We start from the raw sequence: 20,063 nt of genomic DNA, 5'->3' as shown, positions 1-20,063 counted from the left end.
AGGTTGTAAAATAGGGCAAAATTCACTTAACAAATGTCTTGCTTAGCAACAGAAATTTTGGGCTCGATTGTGGTCATAGGTCAAGCACTACTATTGGCTTGAGATTTAAAGCTGTCCAAAGGTTATTATTCTTGATGCTAGATAAGTAACTCTCCATAAATTGCAAATGAACTGATCAGAAGAAGTTCTTGTATGGATATAACATTGCTTTGTTGTCTGCAGATCAGTTTTTAAAAACATGAAGAATCCTTTCCCAAGATAGTATATAGACATTTTCTGTGAGTTTTCAGGATCTGAATCAATATGTGGAAATAACAGATGAAAATAACATCCAGAAAAAAGAATAGAGGAAAAAAAATTTGTAGAACCAGTTCCCTGCTAAAAATCATACTGAAATATCAATTCTCCTGAATTGGCTCAAAAATATGTTCTTAGTTTAGGTTTACAAATTATGTAAGTAATTTTAGCTAAGATTGGTAATGTAATTTGTATCCATCATTTCCCAACTGCTCCCAAATACGACAAATTCATGTGGTTCAACAAAGAAACGAACTTTTTCACTTGCTATTACGTTAATGTACATTAGAGATTTTTCATTTGCTTGCTTCTTTTGATCTCTCTATGCTCATGCTTAGTTTTTCTTCACCAAATGCAAGTGGCTTCCTTGACCACAAGACATTCCAGTCTTAGTTGGGAGTCCACTCCTTTTAGATGGCTGATATGCTCTTTTCCTCACTGAGTAGGCCCTCTGGGTCTCAAGCTCCATATTCAGTCAGCTTTTAAGGAACTTTTTTAAACCCTCCCCTCCCTTAAGCTGATAAACCATGTTATCCCATAGAATCATAGAACTGGTAGTAAATTTTTCAATCAGTAGTTCTAACTCTCTGTTTGGTAGCCCAAATTAATGTTCTCCCTACAAACAACTGCTACACCTCTTCTGCCTGAACTCTACTACCCCGTGGGTATTTCATTCCAAGATCAAGCTGGTCTTGCACAGGAAGCTTTCCTATCACTGAAATTTATTTCTCTTTGTTAATAACTTTATTATTCCAATTCTTATATTCTGAAAGTACAGAGAATACATTGTGTAACCCTTTTGGTATTTGAGGAATATTGTCTCAAGGCTAAATATATTTAATTCCTCCAACTGTCTTCACAGACTTAATTTCCAGTCCTACGATCATCTTCATTGCTCTTCTGTGAATCCTGATAAGGTCCAGTGCTGATATTTGGATAAAACCCTTGAAGTGTCATTTGCATATTCCAACATATTTGCATACAAGTTGGAATGTTTTTTGTTCTTTTCAGCAACTGAAATTCCTTTCAGGAAAGGAAGTCCACAGTTCAAGTGAAACCAAAGATTTTCCTCCAAACAATCCTACACCAACACCCAAGTCCAGTTCCTCTGAGTTCTGTGAACATCATGTTCCAAATTCACAAAGTATAGACTTATGAATCCTTTAGGCAAGGGAGAGGTGGGCACATGAAAAGGTATACTAAGCACTAGTCGTGTTATTGAGAGGCAGAGAAAGGCTACAAAAGTGGCTAAAGTGGGCAAAAGCTGAGTCGAAGTGGTTAGCAGACAGATAGGATTTGGAAAAGTTTCTCCACTTTTCAACAGATATATTCAGTGGAGGACAGGCCTCTTACCAATGTTAACTCTTCATTCTGCCTTACTGCTTCAGAATATGAGTCATCAAGTTTTCTCTGCAATTCAGTCAACAGATCTTTAAGCTGAAATGAAGTTTTCAGAGGCTTTAGGATGCATTACCATATGTTCCCAACTCAGCCATTAATATAATTTATTTCCAACTAATAAATGAATTTGAAAGTACAAAAATCTCCCAGATCGTTGGATGAGCAGGTTTTTCATCTTTGGGCCAACTAAGTATTCATACTTCCTGGTAAATGTGTACATGTGACATAAAGCATATCTGGCTTCAATAGTTCAACTAGGTACATTACCTCTCGGACTTCTGACACATATGTTGATCGCTCAATTTCTGCTTTTTCCAATTCATGTTCCAAATGCTCTCGTTCCTTTTTAAGCTACAAAAGGAACAGGCAGTTACAAATCACATGTTATTTCAAGTGTGATCTGGCTGGCCTTTTCTATCTCTCTCCTTCCGTCCCTCCCTCTCTCTCTCTCTACACACACACACACACACACACACACACACACACACAATAAATGACATCCAACTTATCCAATTTTATAACTTCATTCAAATAACTTTTATCTTTAAATTACTGTCTGCATTTTGTTGAATATAAAATGGAAGAATTTATTCATAATAATTCTAACTATGTAGCTAATTTTTTCATTAAATAGCCATGTTTGAAAACTGATAGCAAAGCAATTGCTATTTAATCATGGAGTTGTAGACTGGTTCACCAGGCTTGCTCTGATATCCTGGCTTACTGGGAAAACCTGATTGAATTTCCTAATGCATACAGTGGGGAAAACTGTTTCCAAAATAAGAGGTAGGACAGAGAAAGAACACTATATCCAGACACATATTGGATTCCTATACAAATAAACTACAATGTACCCATATATTTAGTTTTCTGACATTCTGACAGGTGAGCTCATTGAAGGCATCGTTCACTGCTGGTAACAGAAGGTCAGTTGGGGCCTTCATGGTATAACTCCTGAGTGGCTCCTGTCAGCCCCAAGTGTCCCCTATCATTAGTGGAGGGCCTCTGAAAGATAAAGCAGCCGATGTAATGTCTAGAGTATAGGCAGGGGAGGAAAAAGTGGATCTGACTGAGTTTGAGTATTTGTGCAGGTTCAGACATATTTTGTGGCAGTAAGAGGTTAAACGTTCTGGATGGAACCTAATGAAGGAGAGAACCAACCTAGAAATAAGGAGAAATTTCATTGCAGTAGAACAATTAACCATTTAACCTCAGTGAAGGTTTTTTTAAGAAGAAAGTGGACAACCATTTGTCTGAAAAGGATCTTCTGTTTAAAAAGGGAGATTGAACTAGAAGATCTCCAGTCCCTTGAAATTCTGTTATTCTTCCTGTATCAGTCTAGCTATGAACTTTAGGGCAAAAATCACCTTTATTTTCTTTTACATTAGTAGCAACTACAGAGAAATCTGTATGAATTAATGGAAGGGTAAACAGTTGTGCTGATCCATAAATTAAATAATCAATTGTCTGATAATCTTTTTAGGTATCAGTCTGGGTTTACCTCGGTTTAGCTTTCATTGAATCTTTCATTTTATCCCCTATATTAAGAATTATTATACTTGGGCACTCCCATCCAAGACGGACCGAAGACTGCGATTGTGCGCAGCTTCGATCCAGGCTTATCCTGTGGGAGGGTCCCAACAGGACCGGATCCATCTTGGACCCACCTTGGAGGGGTGGGGGAAGAGGGGGAGCCGCATCTCCCCTCCCTGGCTAGGTATACTCCCCTTGAAGACAGGAGGTAGCGGCAGTTTTAATGGCTGCCCTGAAGAAGTAAAGCTTCCGGGACTTAAGTGTGTGCTGCAGCGGTAAAGTGGTGAGCGGCGTGTAACCAGGCAAAGGATTTTGGATTTTTTTTGACAACCCCAAGAAACAGAAGGAAAAAGCCCTCGTTTAAGAGTGTGGCAGCAGCGAATGGAAAATAAGAGGTAATTATAAGGTAAATAAACCAGACCATAAAAGGACTATAACAGAACTAGAGACCAAAATTGGAATAAGATACAGAAATTGGCATTAATTAGGCATTGGATAGAACGCTGGACTTGCCCGGAATTGACTATATTTAAAAGAGCTAATGGTTGAAAATTAGCAGAATACAATTGAAAAGAGAAAAAAGAACTTTTGAAAAGTGGAAAACTATGTAGAGCGCCATCTAATGGTTAAAGGCACTTTTTCTCTTATGATTTCATGGAAAATTATTGGTTTTACAAATGTGTGAATGACAAATGAAATGAAAGAAAAGACTGTTTTATAACAATAACCCCGGAAGCACCAAAAAAGGGGGGATTGCAACAAAGGAACAAATGAAGGTAATATCTTGGGACTGTTTGGTGTTGATTGTGACAAGGAGACAGAAAGATTAATAAGAGGAATTGAGGTAAATGGATATTTTTGGCAAAGACTAAAATAAAATACTCTGATTTTAATAAAATAAAGAATAACTTAACTGATTAAAAAAATAGAAGAGGCAAAGAATTCAAATTGGAAGTGCAATAGTGGTGGGATTCAAAAACTTTTACTACCAGTTCTGTGGGTGTGGCCATGTGACTGGGTGGGTGTGGCTTTTTTTGCAGCCCCCACCCATTTTGGGGGAGCTTCCTAGCCACAGAGGAGCCTCGGGGGGGGGGCATTTTTTCTCCCCTAAGGCTCCTCTGTGGCTCTGGAAGAAAAGGAACAGAACATGGGATGGGCGTGCAGCAACCCTCCAAGCTCCATTTTGGGAGCTTCCTAGCCTCAGAAGAGCCTTGTGGGGGGGGCGTTTTTGCTCCCCTAAGGCTCCTCTGGGGATCTGGAAGGCAAAAAATGGAGCGGGGTTGAGCTCCTCCCTCCATTTTTTACCTTCCTGGGCCTCAGCAAGGGGAATCCCGACACAGCTGATCTTATCTACAGCTGACTGTCAAGAGGGGAAACAAAGAAATACTAGGTGGGCAGAGGGCGGAGTGAGCAAGCATTGGGCGGGAGGGCGATTGGGTGGGGGGCGTAGCCAGCCAGAACTTACTACTGGTTCGGCGACCCACGCCAAATTCTTGCTACCTGTTCTCCCAATCCAGTGTGAACCGGCTGAATACCACCACTGAACTGCAAACTGTGAGAGGAATGTTAAAAGAAAGAATAGAATTATTGGATATACTGGCAGTAAAATTAATGGTGATGCAGTTCACAGAAGAGGAAAGAAAGTTTACGGAGGAGGAGTTAACAGAAGAGGAAAGCAGCTTAGAAGAGCACAAAGAACAAGGGACATTGAAAAAAGACATGAAAGGAATCAAAATTAAGACATTGATGATAGATGTAATAAATAAAAGGGAAAATATTCCCAAGATTAAACAAAAGAAGAAGCTGTACAAGAAGAAATTCCAAAAGAGGGAACAGGAAAGGGTGGAGGGAAAAATAAGTGATTGGCAGATGAAAATAAAAACAATACCAGAGGAAAAAAGAGGAATTAAGAGGAAAGACCAGACAAACTTAAGAAAAGGGAAAGCTGGTCAAAATTATAAGAAACTATAAGGCCAAGAGATTTAGAGATAGGGGTTAAAGATAATATAAAGGGGGGATACCACGTGGAAATGTATTTTGGTATTTTTTTAGAAATATAGACTGGGGAGATCTGAAGTTCAAAACTTATTGGGAATTACCTTAAGATTATTATATAATTAGACATGAGAAAAATGATGACAGAGTAAGAGAAATTAAGATGGCTTTATTGTTATTAAATCCATGTACATATTTGGATTTGGATAATTGATTATTCAAATGATATTAGAAAAACAAAGAATATGGTAAACTAGAAAAAAATATATGCTATTATGACCAAAAAGTGTGGAATAAAAATTAAATAAAATTTTATAGGTTAAATTTGGTTAAATGGAAACAAAAAGGAAACTTGATTTTTTTCTTCTTCTTTATTGTATACATATTATATTAGACATATTAGACATGAAATAGAAAATGTAATTGATTAAAGGATATGAGAAAATAGGGAATATTGTAAACCAGAAAGGATTATATTGTAAAGTAAAGTATTTGTAATGAGAGTATTATATTATGATTAAAAAGGAGGGGAATGAAAATTTAACAAAATTTCATAGGTAAACTGGCTAAGTGGAAACAAAGAAAAAATATGAAATGGTTATATGAATATCTCTGGGATAAATATAAGATTTATTGTAGATTGGGGGATATACCATGTGGATCCTGAATATATTAGTTTTATTTTATTTTTACTCTTTTTTGTTTGTTTATTACATATTGGCTTTGAGAAAATTAATGAAGATAATAATGTAAAATAAAATATGTGATAAGCTGAAAATGGAAATAACAGGGGATAAAGAGTGGAAAATATATGTGAGGATGAAATGTTTTTGATATTGAATTAAGGAATTGAAATATGAAGTGAAAACTTATTTAAAGATCAGTGGAATAATGATTTGATATGAATTAGATAAGGAAGTTGGAAATGTAATTATGACTATGTAGGAATGTTGTAACCTGGAATCACGTTGCTCACTTGAAGAGATGTGTAAAAAATAAAAAAATAAAAAAACTTTGTATATATAAAAAAAGAATTATTATACTGAGAGGCAAGCTGTATTTTTTCTAGATCGATAAAATAATTAAACACTGTAAGGATATTTTCAGTTAACTAGCTCTAACTAGCTTCCAACTATTTTCAGCATGAATGCTTGATTTTTTAAAATACCTGTTGTAGTTCCTTCTGTGATTCTTCAATTTTTATTTTCCATTTGCTTTCTTCTTCTTCTACACTGCGCTGTAGCCTTTGCAAGATTCCCTCCTAGTAATACAAAATTTCAGTTATGTTGATGCCCACAAGAAATTGAGGAAGAAGAAATATTACTGAATATAGCCAGATTTTATAAAGCTCCTTCCTACCGTCTCTGCAAGGACAACTTTGTACTTCTCACATTCTTGCTGCAACATGACATGTAGTTCATCTGCCTCTTTCAACTTCTGTTCCATGACCTATAATGATAAAAAAGATTCCATGGATATAATATACAGAATGCAAGGCAGAGAACTCTCTTTATTCCAGTGAAATGCTGAATGGCTACATTTTGAAAGTTCCATTAGCTATGGATTTTGCACAACTAAACAATCTGGACGGATAGCATGGATGATAATAATAGAACAGGGATAATAATAGAATATGAATTCAATATATGTTTAGGGAGTGACTACAAACTAAGAGGAATGTTATTTATTTCTTCAAGCAACTCACATCTATATAGCAATTACATGTTCATCATTTGTACACAATTCTATTTCAAACTCAACCTTACAATATTCAAAAACAAATTATTTCACCTACTTTAAATCTTTCTAGTAATGGTGAATAAGAAAACAAGTCGCAACTATGTCCCTCTGCCATCAGCTCTTTTTTATTTTATGTTGTATTCCCTTTGACAAAATTTTAGCATCCCACAATAAATTAGCTGTTTGGGTTTGCTATTATTTCTCATCTACAAAATGCTTCTTGTGCTGAGTCATACACCGCCCCCCCAATATACACACACTTTTGAAAACAAGATGTTGCTTTTTATTTATTTATTTCACATTTGTTCCTTTAAGAATCTGGATAAGTGGCAGAGATAATAACAGAATATGAATTCAACTTAAGTTTATGAAATGACAACAAACTAAGAAGGACAATTATCTATTTCCTCAACCAACTCAAACCTACCATTGCCAATGAAATATAATGCCAATGAAAAACTTGAACACAAAAGAAACAAAGTTGGCAGAGAAAACAAACCCAGACAGGAATAAAGACAAAGAAGAAAAGGGTTTCCCAAAATGATGGGGAAAGAGCCACAAAAAACCCATGCTCCTTAGATTGGATCAACAAAATGCTATGGCTATATTGCTAAATTTCAATAGCAAAGTTCTATATAAACTGTAACAATGATGACAACAACAAGATATACAAAAGTGGAGATCTCAGCTAAAGAAAAAGTGCATGCTTGTTATTCTACAAAAATGGTCCATTTGCTTTTCATGTTTTGTTCAGTCAAATCTAAAAACTCAGGATTCTGCAGAAGACAATCAATTCTGTAATTAGGCTCTGCAGAAATATAATCATTCAAAACATTAAAGAACTTTAGGCATTTTAGAGAGGAGGGCGGAGCTGGCGCCGCGACGATACGGCATGCAATTTTGGAGGTCTGAGATCGCTGCCGATATCTTTGCTCCTGGACAGTCTTGTAGGATCTAAACCGTCCCGAAGAGACGGTGAAAGTGAAGAGCGCATCCTGTCGAACCTAGGGATACCGCAAAGTCCCTGGTAGATTCAGGAGAAGATCTTCTTGCCAGCGGCAAAGAGGCAGCCATTAAAGCTGCTGAAGTTGGGACAGCTCCGAAATGGAAGAGAGCAGAAAGAGAGTGCCGGTTTGGTGGGAACTTTTTTTTAATCTAAGATCTGAAAGGACACCCTAAGGAAAAGAAAGAATCTGTAAAAGTTTTGACAGAAGCGATTAAGCGGCGATTTTAAACAGGAATGTCAAAGTAATGGTTTTTTTTTTCCTCATTGCTGCATTTTCTATATATGATCTTGTATTTTGAAACTGGACTAGTTTTTTGTTTATATCTATTTTTTTCTTCTCCTTTTTGATTTTGTAATATTTTAGGCTAGAGGCTCCCTTTAGTTATTTCATTTTTAAAAAATATCTTTCTTTTTTTTATTAATTCTTATTATATCCTGCTCAGAAAAGGAGGGGGAAAGTGAGAGCAAAGAAACTTTGTAACACTGCCAACTAGAGGCCGGAAAATATTCTATTTCCCTGTGACCAGACAAAGGTGAGAAAGAAAGAACTGAGACTCTTTTTCAAGGACATTGCTATTTGATAAGATAGAGGGAAGAGCATGGGAGAGTATTATTGCAGGTGCTCTTCTGGGTTTCTATCAACAGCTGGATTCTGGTGTTGAAACGTAGGGGGAAAAAAGGTGATAAGTTTTTAGAGAAGAGAGTTATAATAAGAGCCTTGGATAATTAAATAAAGCGCAGTGTGCCCTTTTTACTTTTCCTAAGTTGTGCTATCCCTCCTCACCAGCTTTATTGTATTTCTTTTTAACTTTTTTTTTTGTAATAACTATATGGGTTTTTGGCTTTGTTGGAGCTTGTTTTGTTTTTCTTTTTTTCTTTGGAAGTCCAATCTCTACGTTTGCTTTTTATTTTAAAGGGAAAGCCTTAAAAGCCTTTTTTTCCCCTTTCCTGGTATTTTTGTTTTTTCATCTACCTTTCTGGTTTATTCTTATGCACTTTTTTCTATTTGAGACCTTTCAGTTGGATTAAGGTGTTGAAGAACCTGAAGAATTTTTCCTTTTCCTTTTTTTCCTTTTTGTTTTCTTAAGTCTTTTTCTTCATCTAACTATTGATTGGATTAAGGTATACAAGAACCTGAAGAAATTTTGTCCTCCCTTTTTTTTCCTTTTATTATTATTATTATTGGGCTTCTTTTTTCTACTATTTTTATTTTGAACTATAATTGGTTACTTCATAATTGGATTAAGGTTTAGAAGAACCTGAAGATTTTGAATTGCTTAAAATGAGTAGGAAACTAACAGTTCCTGGTTCTTCGGCTTCTACTTCTCCTCTCCACCATCTGGAGGACAACGTTCAATACAGACAATGTTAAAGCAAGAAAAAGAACAAGAAAAAGTGACTCTGCAGATGATTATGCAAGGAATTCAAAATATTCAAACAAGATCAGAGAATACTGAAAAGAGAATAGAGAACATCAAACAAACAACAGAGAACATTGAACAAAGAACAGAGAACATTGAACAAAGAACAGGGAAAACCGATGAAAAAGTGGAGAACATCCAACAAATGATGAAGTATGATGAGAGATTCCAAAAAATTGAAGAAGATAAACAAAGAGACAAGAAGATTGGAGATACTGATAATAGATTAACGGTGGTTGAACAAGATAAAAGTGGTATGTTGAGATGGGAGATGGATAGATCAGAATTCTATCTTAGATTCCAAAACATAGAGGAAGAAAAAGGACAAAACCTAGCTGAGATTATGATAGAAATACTGGCTGAAGCTTTGGAAATAACTCAAGAGAAGATGATGGATGGAATAGATGAGGTTTATCGAGTTTTCACAAGATATGCGATGAGAAATAGCTTACCAAGAGAAGTTCACATTAGATTTACAAAGAAAGCCATTAAAACGCAAATATTGCAAGTGGCAAAAGAGAAAACATTGAAATACAAAGACAAGGAGATTGTGGTCTTGAAACAAATACCAAGAAGAGTGAGAGAGATGAGAAGAGAATACCGATTCCTGACTAAAATGCTACTTAAAAAAGAGGTGAATTATAGATGGCTGATTCCAGAAGGTTTAATGTTCACATGGCAAGAACAGAGACATAGAATTGACTCAATTGAGAAAGCGGAATTATTTTATACAGAATTTTTTGGAAGGAAAGAGGAAGAGGCAGAAAAAGAGATCTCACTAATTGAATTCCAAGAGGACTGCCAAATGGCGACTGAAAAAGAAGAAGGCACAGTAGGTGGAAAGGTGGAAGCCAAAGAACGTGAACTAAGATCTACGAGAGCTGCTAAACCTAACTATAAAATATAACATGGAAGAGAAAAAACTGATTACAATTAATATAAATGTACTTAACTCAGCCGTTAAAAGAAGGAAAACCTTTAGAGAAATTAAAATTTGATATAATTTATCTACAAGAAATACATATTAAAAAACAATATGAGCAATTGTTGGTACAGCCAAAATTAGGAAAAATATTTATTTCCTTGACACAATGTAAAAAAAGAGGAGTGGTTTTATATATTAAAGAGACCACCCCAGCAAAATTGATCTATACCGATGATGATGGAAGAATACTAATGGTGGAAATAATGGACAATAATATGAAAACACTCCTGATTGCAATTTATGCTCCGAATAACAAACAAGAAGAATTCTACAAAAAATTACATATGAAAATAATCCAACTGGACTATGCTAATATAGTTATGACGGGAGATTTTAATGGAATTGTAGACAATAAATTGGACTATGCAGCACAGAAAACAATAAAGCAAAACAGAAAGACTCTCCCTAAAACTTTTTTTAAAATGGTAGATGAAATAAATTTAAAAGATACATGGTGAGAAAGAAACGTTAAAACTAAACAGTACACCTTCTATTCAAATAGACACTTATCATGGTCCAGAATAGATATGATATGGATGTCAACAGAATTAATAACTAACATTCAAGAAATAAATATTGAAACAAGTACTTGGGCAGATCACAATCCAATGACAATTAAATGGAAAGGACAAAAAAGAAGATCTAGATGGACATTAAATAATACTATTTTAAAGGAAAAAGACTTCACAGCGGATGGAGAAAGGATTGGCTTTTTTTCTTTAGAGAAAACAAAAAAGAAGATACATCAATTCAGAATGTATGGGATACAATGAAGGCATATGTTAGAGGCTTGATAATAGACTATACAAGGAAAAGGAATACTATGAAAAGACTAGCCCTAGAGGATGAGCATAAAAGACTTGAAAAAGAGCTACAGAAAATGCCACAGAAAAAGGACATCAAGCTAAAAATGGATATAATTGAACACAAAATGGGTCAAATAGAAAAAGAAGAATTAGCACAGAAAATTAAAGGTGCTAAACAGAACTACTTTGAAGACGCAAACAAACCAGGTAGATGGTTAGCATACAAACTGAGAAAGGAGAAAGAATCAAGGAAAATATTGCAATTAATAGATGACCAAGGCCAAGTTTGCCATGGTAGCAAAGAGAAGAAGGAAATCATTCGAGACTTCAATGGGAAATTATATATGCAAGAGAATATTGATGAGGAAAGAGTTAAACAGTACTTACAGAATTCTAATTTACCTCAGATACCTAGAGAGGCTGAAAAAATGTTAGAAAGCAATATAACGATGATGGAGTTAACTGAAGCACTCAAGAAGCAAAATAATGGAAAGGCACCAGGCCCAGATGGACTTCCGGCAGAATTTTATAAAACATTACAAGAATTGTTGAATCTTCCATTGCTAGAAGTTATGAATGAAGTTATGTTAAAGAAGAAGATACCTAAAACATGGTCAGAAGCCTATATTACACTTATTCCAAAAAAGGAGGCCGACCCATTACAAATTAAGAACTATAGACCCATTTCTCTACTAAATGCAGATTATAAAATCTTTGCTTCAGTATTGGCAGAAAGACTTAAAAAATATTTAAATAATTTTATCCATCCTGATCAAAATGGATTTCTGCCAAAGAGACAAATTAAAGACAATATAAGAGTAATCTTGGACACCTTGGAATACTACGAGGCACATCCTGAAAAACAAATGGCTCTGATATTTCTAGATGCACAGAAGGCATTTGATAATGTGAATTGGCGATTCATGTTATTACTGTTGGAACAGATGGGTTTTGCTAGAAAATTTATTCAAGCAATAGAAGCTATATACTATAAGCAAACGGCAAAGGTAATGATAGAGGGAGAACTGACAGACTCTATCAATATAAGAAAAGGAACAAGATAAGGGTGCCCACTATCACCTTTGTTGTTTGTGTTAACTTTGGAAGTGCTAAACAAAAATATTAGAGATGAAAAGAATATAAAAGGAATGAAAATCAAAAAGGAAGAATTTAAGCTGCAAGCATTTGCGGATAATCTGGTTTTCATCTTAGAAGACCCTTTAGAAACAGCATCAAAATTGATAGAAAAGACAGAGACATTTGGAAAGGTGGCTGTTTTGAAAATAAATAAAGATAAGACAAAGATTTTGACAAAGAATATGCTATTAAGACAAAAGGAAGAACTGGCAGACCTACTGAAAATTCAGGTCACGAATAAGATTAAGTACTTGGGGATATATTTGACAGCAAGTTATAGTACATTAAAAGAGAATAATTATATTAAACTTAAACAGCAGATAGGGCTAGATTTGGCGAAATGGGAAAATTTACAACTGTCACGAATAGGGAGAATTTCAGCAATCAAGATAAATATATTACCCAGAATTTTATATTTGCTTCAAACAATTCCAATTAGGCTTGGAAAAGACTACTTTGAAGATTTAAATAAAATTGTGTTGAAATATATATGGCAAGGTAAGACAGTGAGAATAAAGTTAAAACTTTTGCAAGATGCTAGAATAAGAGGTGGATTTGGTTTGCCTAATTGGGAGTTGTACTACCAAGCTACAAATCTGATGTGGGTTAAGGAATGGATAACACTAAGAAATACTAGATTGTTGACATTAGAAGGATATGATTTGTTGTTGGGGTGGCATGCTTTTTTATGATATAAAGGAACTAAAACACAGGGGTATTTTAGCAGACATTATATACGGGAGTCTCTGTGGTTAAACTGGGGGAAGATTAAAAGACAATGTTATTTGAAAATTCCAGTCTGGCTATCGACTATTGAAGCATTTTCATATCCTATAATATACAAAAAGGAACAAACAGTTAGATATGGTGAAATATTGAATGAAAAGGGTGAACTTTAATCTATGCAAAAACTAGAGGAACAAGGTATAAAGATGAATTGGTTGTCATACGCACAAATACATTCAAGGTATGATAAAGATTCTAAAACAGAAGGTTTCTATGATGAACTGACTGACTTAGATAAGATTTTGACAGGTACTGATGAAAAGGTGATTAAAAAATTGTATGAATATTTATTAGAAATTAAACTAGAAGAAGAACAAGTTAAAGAAACTATGATTGCTTGGGGGAAGAATTTGGGATATGGATTTAGAGAAATGGCAAAAATTGTGGTCTCAAAATTATAAAATGACAATGTCAACAGCATATAAAGAAAATTTGTATAAGATGTTTTACAGGTGGCATTTTCCCCCGACAAGAATAGCAAGAATGTTCAAGAGCCAGACAATGTTGGAAATGTCATCAGACACCTGGCTCATATTACCATATCTGGTGGACTTGTGCGGATGCTAAAAAATACTAGACTAAAATCCACATGTGGTTGGAAAAAATGACAAAAAAGCATATAGACTTGAAACCAGAGATATTTTTATTGGGAATTTTACCTGAAATATATAGTAAAGAACTGAAATACCTGATTTTAAATGTATTAACAGCGGCTAGGATTGTATTTGGTAAAAACTGGAAAAATGAGAAGATACCATCACAGGAGGAAATCATTAAGAAAATATTGGAATGTGCTGAAATGAGTAGATTGACATTTGAAATTAGAGAACAAGATGATAAACAATTTTATAAAATTTGGGATCTTTTCTATCAATGGTTAGACAATAAAACACAGTAATGAAATATGTAGACTTTTAGAAAATAATAAATATATAAAGATGTACTTTCTTATATCTACAAAATGATTTTAGGATAGATTTGGGATGATAATATGAACTGTTATAAAATAAACTAAGTAAATTATGATTATCTTATAAAACATGAATGAATAAAAGTATAGTCAAATGATTGATTAATAATGATACTAAGGTATTTAATTTTTGATTGACAATCTGAGATTATATGCAATGTAATTGTAATTGAAGACTACAAAATGGAAGCACAAAACAATTTGTAAACCAACTAGCACACTGTATGTACACCTATGGAAGATAGCTTGATGTTTTTATGTTTTGTTTGTTTATGTTCGTTTTTAAAAACCAATAAAAAAAACATTAAAGAACTTTGGGAAAACACTTGTGGGACAAATTCTAAGATTAATCTTGGCGTTCTATTGTCAATCAAATCTCAAGTTATTACCAATTAATTCTCAAACACAGGACATCAGTTTTCTCCCTGCTTTCCAGAATAAAAAAAAAATCCTGATATTAAAAAACTACTTAGCTAAAACTAAATTCATATCCAGTTTGCACTAACCTTAATGTCATCTGATCGAGAAGTCTCTTTTGTATGTTCTCTTATTGCTTTTTCAAATCCACACATCCACTCACTGTGACTCTGAATATGAAAAAACACATTAAAAGAATTTGGAAATAAATAAGTAGCACAGCTAATTAACTAGCACAGACAGAGTCTTGAATGGTATGTACAGAATAGCAACTTAGAACTTAGCAGTCTTTGAAGACACAATTTTGCTAGGTAGTAGAAGTGAACCAGCCAAAGCATTAACAAGAGAACTAAGTTCATATTAGCAAAAACCATTTTTTTCATCCTTCAATATTGCCTTAGAAATCAGTCTTGCTTTACACATGGTTGCCCATTTGATAAATTTAAACAAATGGTAATCTTACCAAAGTGGAAGGAAGAGAGACTATAGGAAATAGCTTCTGCAATATGTTTCTCATCTCTGCTTCAACAGCCTCTGCATGTTGTTGACTGTCCTGGATTGATAAAAGTGAAAGAAAAATGATAAAATAAGCGTAAATCTTCTACCATGATGTCACATCAATTTCCATTTCTTGGCCTAAATAGTTCTCAGTTTAATACTACTGATTCTAAGGAGCAAAAATGATTCCATATGCTGCCCTTGCATTTGGAACATGGAATGATTCGCTTTAAAACTAAAAGTTTTATATATGCATATATATTTAATATAAAAGTTATACAAGGTTTAAAGCAGATGAAAACTACAATAATAGTAATCAACTTACATTTGGAGTCTAATAGAGATTTTTTTAAAAGATGGAAGAGGGGAATCTTAAATGGGTGCCAGGAAGAAATGTATTACCCAAACTAGTTTGAAAAAAAATCTTTATCAGTCTGATTACAATATTATTCCGTCTTGCATATTTCTGGATACAACAACTTATCTATTTTTTCCATTTATTTGCATGCTTGCTGATCCTTTAAATCAGGACTGAATACTTATATATGACCGAATTAAGGCAAGAAAGCAATACTACATGGGTTACATTTTGAAAGGCTCAAACAATTCTGGAACTAACCGCAAATATTCCAGATTATTTCCACAGCAATTATGCCATTATTAGGAAACATTTTTTTTTTGTTATTAAAATTGTAGGAAGTTGGCTCCTGGGCGACATTCATTTTCCTTTTCTCCCTTCCTTATCCACTCTAGTCCCTCTATGAAAATTCCATGCGGTATTGCACTGGAAATACAGCTGTTATTAGAAAACTCAATTATCACTTCAAAAGTGACCAGAGTCTTCCAACTTCATTTGTCTATTATGGTAAAGCACTTGAACAGTTATGAGTGGGTCACACACACGTGTGCCACGTGATCTCCCACTATTTGACCCTCTGCTGAGACTCTAAATAGTTTCTTTTGTAACAGCAGAACAGGCTGCAAACTAATTCCTGTTTGCTTCCTCTTGTAAGCAAATGCAGTTAAACTCACTTAAAATTAAGGAAGCATTCTGACCCCAGACTTCTAGTTTATGGTCACTTAACCAATCAAAGTCTAAAACTCTATTGTCTTTATTGCTTTGCAACCCCAAGGTGCAAAATGAATGTGATTAAGAGAATAATTATAGTCAGGGTTGAACTGTGGAATCCTTGGTGCTCTGAGCTTGGTTGTTTTCTTGCAAATGCTTCATTACCAAATTAGGTAAATTATCAGTTCTAGAGCTGATCATCTTCCTCCTAGTCCTGATTATGTCACCTAGTTTGGTAATGAAATGTCTAAAAGAAAACAACCAAGCTCAGAGAGCACCAACAACTCCACAGAATGTGGTGGTGATCAGGCAATATTTCTGGATACAATAACTCTTCTATTTTTTCCACTTGTTTGCATGTTTGCGGATCCTTTAAATAAATGTGAAGCAACATTATCTTTTTAAGTGTCAAGGAGAAATATGTTCACTGTCTTTCACCACATGCTTCAAGGGGTGTTTTCTCTGTCCTGCTTTTGCTTTCCTAGAATATTCTATAAAGATGTCAGAGCTGGGCAGCATTTTTTTTCCTCTCGGATAAACAATCTTGCCAAAAGAAGAAAGTTCAAGGATTTCAAAGATCAAAAAGCAGGCAGCAACCAACATTTGTTCCTTCTACTTGTTGCTCTGCAACAGGGCAGAATGGAAGGGCAGGTGGGGGAGCCATGGCCGGTCCTAAAGCACAGTCCATGGATCAAAGCAATGTTCTTCAGACAGATTCAATACGGTTTCTGTTTCCCCTAGGTGGACTGCAAATATTCAGATTCCACAAAAGATGGACCTTCCTGGTCCACAGATCTGCCAGAAATTCAAGCTCTCTGTGTTATTGAAGTTTATTTTGCCACCATTCACCAAAGTTGAAAAACCTACCAATCCTATCCTGTAACTCAACTCCAGCAAACTCCATAAGCATTGCAACAAAGGCCTGCCAAAAGTTTATTTCATTTTTTTAGGAGAGGTTCTTCCTAGCAGTTTTTTCAGTTAGGTTGAGCGCTGCTTCAAAACAATTTGAGTTTGTGGATTATATCACTAGATTAAAAATAACAAATCTTGCACCACATTATATACTAACAAATTTATTATTCTGTAAGCTTTTGTGGATCAGCCAGTCTACTTCATCATACTGTATGGTAGAGTTTGTAGTCCAAGATTATCATTTTTGATGCAAAAGAATCAGCATAATTACTACTTTGGAGACTGTGATTATATTAAGTTTGTTTTCCAAAAATATAAATCAGTGTATTTAAAAATAAGAATATATAAAAAAGAACTGCTAGTTCAGCTGAAAACATAACAGGAGAGTTGCTAACAGAAATGTACAAAACAGAAATCGTTTAAACTGCTTCCTTATAATAGCTTTCCTCAACCTAGCACACACCAAATGGTGCAATATAATCCAAATCACTGTCACCAAACAAACACTGTGAAACATTGGGTTGTGAATTATGGGGACTGTAGTTCAGCACAATTAGCTACAATGGGTGGAGCCAGTGTTATTTTCAGTTAACCTAGTTTTAAAGCTCATTTTAAAATTTATAAACTATAATAAATCTTAAACTTGGTAAAAAAAAAATTTTTTTTCAATTATTACAAATCTTAAATCTGTACTGTAAAATTTTACAAAAAATCTGGTTGTGGCAAACCTTAATCAGGATCTACTAAAATGAACTAGAAGTCTCTGTGATAAATTTAACACAGACATAACTGGGTCTAGTTAAGCACTTTGAAATATCAGTGGGAGCTTGTGTGTGTAATGCTCCCAGCAAGATTAAATTTTATCCAGACAACTGGGACACTAGGCTGAGTATTAAATTTCAAAGTTGTTATATAATAGAAGTAAAAAAAATGTCTTTAAAAAAAACTTACGGGCAGTTCTTTTATGACAGAGTTCCTTTCAGCACAAAACAAGAGAAATTTTCAATGACCAAGAGGGTGGCAGATCATCACTCTGCAGACTAAACATCACAACCCTACAGCTCTAGCATCTGTCCCAAGCAAAACCAAAATAAGCAGCATGCTCACAAATTAAATGTTTAAGGAAAGAAAGAAAAAGAAGGGTATAAAGATGACAGACAGAAGCAAAGGTGACAGTACATGGAGAGAGGAAGGGAGGAAGGAAGAAAGGAAGGATTCAAAAGAGTTTATTTAAAACTGCAGTAAAAGCTAAATGCTTCCATTTGATTTTAGAAGGCGGCTGCAGAATCACTTCTAGCTAATGCATTGTTTCTAGCAATTAGCATTACAACCTTGGCAGTCTTGTTCACTCTGTCCTGCAGCAATTTTTCAGTTGAGGCCAATGCTTCCATTGCTTTCCAGTTTTTCTTTCGAAGGTCCTAATCATTTTTAGAAAGAATTGGTTTCAGTTCAGCCAAAATAAAACGATTTCTGCTTTCACCTCAAAGAGCGAGCATTTGCATTTGAGCACGGTTCACTGCAAAATGGGTCGGTGCTCTGTTTAGATGAGGCATACTAGCAAAAGACAAGTGTGATGTTAAAAAGACAGAGCGTTGATATGGCAAAAAATTCAAAAGCAAAAAAAAGCATCTATTTCTGATTTTAGGGCCATAATAGCATCATGAACAGGAACCTCTCCTCCCCCCATACTTTGACTGCATTTGTAAAGAAGAAAATGGGAGAAATATTCAAAAGTTATCAGCATACATACATGCATACTGACAAACATACATACGCTAGATCAGGTACCCACTAAGTTGGCTGCGTACTCTAGAAATTAACCCAAATAGAACAGCACTGAATGCAGGGATGGTTTCTCAGAGAGGTGCTTTCAACCTCTGCTTTGACTTTAAACACTGCTGGGAGATAGTGTATTTTTAGGAACAAAGCAAATTATGCAATAGCGGCAAAGATCTGTAGCTCAGGTGTAGGATGGGATGAAGGTTCGTTCTCTGAGCTTGTGGGCTGGTTTCCAAATGTTTCGCTACCAGGCTAGGTAACATCTTCAGCAGAGTTTAGGGGATGTCAGTGTTGGTGTTCTTCTGTTTCTAAGGGCTTCAGGTATATGTGAAAACCTTGTGATGGGTCAGGTGAGAGTCATCAGTGGGTCTTGTGTTGGGTCTTGTAATAAGGAGGTTACATTAGGTCAGGTTCATCGGGAAGTGAACTGCTGAAGGGGGGGTTGCGTAAGTTAGGGCTGTGTCCCATCACAAGACCCTCACTTGACACACCCACACCCGAAGCCCTTATAAGCAGAAGAACATTGACCTGCCATCCCTTAAACTCCATTGAAGATGTTACCTAGTCTGGTAACAAAACATTCAGAAACCAACCCACAAGCTTGGAGAACGAAACTTCACCCTCAAAGCAAATTATTTTAAGTGCTGGAAATTTCAGGCCTACTTCTTAGTACAGAAGAATCTAAAAGGATAACACAGGAAATGTAGTCTAGCTATTGCTGGACTCCTATTGCCCTCACCTCAAACCTGAATTTTAGATAAGCAGGCTGGGGCTGATTGGACTTATAATCCAACTGTATAAAATGAAACACCTAGTCTTCTCCCTTGAGATTTTAGGGCAATTTAAAGGAGATCCAGCAAGAGTAAAAAGTACTAAGCTAGATGAACTTATGATGTGAATATTAGATTACAATTCACATTCTTCTCCTAATTTTTGGTGGCTACCAGGGGAAGGGCAAAACTGTTTTAGTTTATGTTCACTGGGCGAATCAGAAGACAAACTAGGAATTAAACTTTTTTGGCATTAAAAATTGTATTCCATAAGGTGTTTAAGGTGATCAGTCATATTTTGATAAAATAATGAAAACTGTGTTAAAATACAAACAGTACATTAATCAAAGGAGAAATTCAAATAAAAATTCTTTTTTTCTAGATGATCATCACATTATAAGGGAGTGATTTTCCTCAATGGAATTCCAAAGTTGACAGTTGTGTATTGATTTGAAGGGGAGGCACCTTTATTCTCCTGTCACAAACACCTCCAGTAACCTTTTTAGTTTGTCTTCATTCAATTTTTTTATAGAATGAAAGC

General features: G+C 35.0%; 1 protein-coding gene across 50 annotated transcripts in view; it reads right to left on the bottom strand.

The window, feature by feature from the left end:
- Nucleotides 1-20,063, bottom strand: part of KTN1 (kinectin 1) — a 101,440-nt gene that overhangs the window by 5,806 nt on the left and 75,571 nt on the right. For 20 of the 50 annotated variants that reach the window (XM_026698680.2, XM_026698678.2, XM_087922370.1 and 17 more), the window contains 7 exons: nucleotides 18,305-18,391; nucleotides 14,958-15,047; nucleotides 14,584-14,664; nucleotides 6,586-6,675; nucleotides 6,395-6,487; nucleotides 1,966-2,049; nucleotides 1,651-1,734 (listed from right to left, as the gene is read on the bottom strand). In XM_026698680.2, the coding sequence (XP_026554465.1) occupies nucleotides 1,651-1,734; nucleotides 1,966-2,049; nucleotides 6,395-6,487; nucleotides 6,586-6,675; nucleotides 14,584-14,664; nucleotides 14,958-15,047; nucleotides 18,305-18,391 (609 nt within the window). The remainder of the gene's footprint in view (nucleotides 1-1,650; nucleotides 1,735-1,965; nucleotides 2,050-6,394; nucleotides 6,488-6,585; nucleotides 6,676-14,583; nucleotides 14,665-14,957; nucleotides 15,048-18,304; nucleotides 18,392-20,063) is intronic. The other 30 variants (XM_087922378.1, XM_087922374.1, XM_087922395.1 and 27 more) reach the window with 3 other exon arrangements.

Source organism: Pseudonaja textilis, chromosome 1 (genome assembly GCF_049901715.1).
Source record: "Pseudonaja textilis isolate UNSWEBS1 chromosome 1, rPseTex1.2, whole genome shotgun sequence".
Taxonomy (NCBI): Eukaryota; Metazoa; Chordata; class Lepidosauria; order Squamata; family Elapidae; genus Pseudonaja; species Pseudonaja textilis.
Note: the sequence above shows the minus strand (reverse complement) of the source record. Positions and strands in the feature narration are given on the sequence as shown.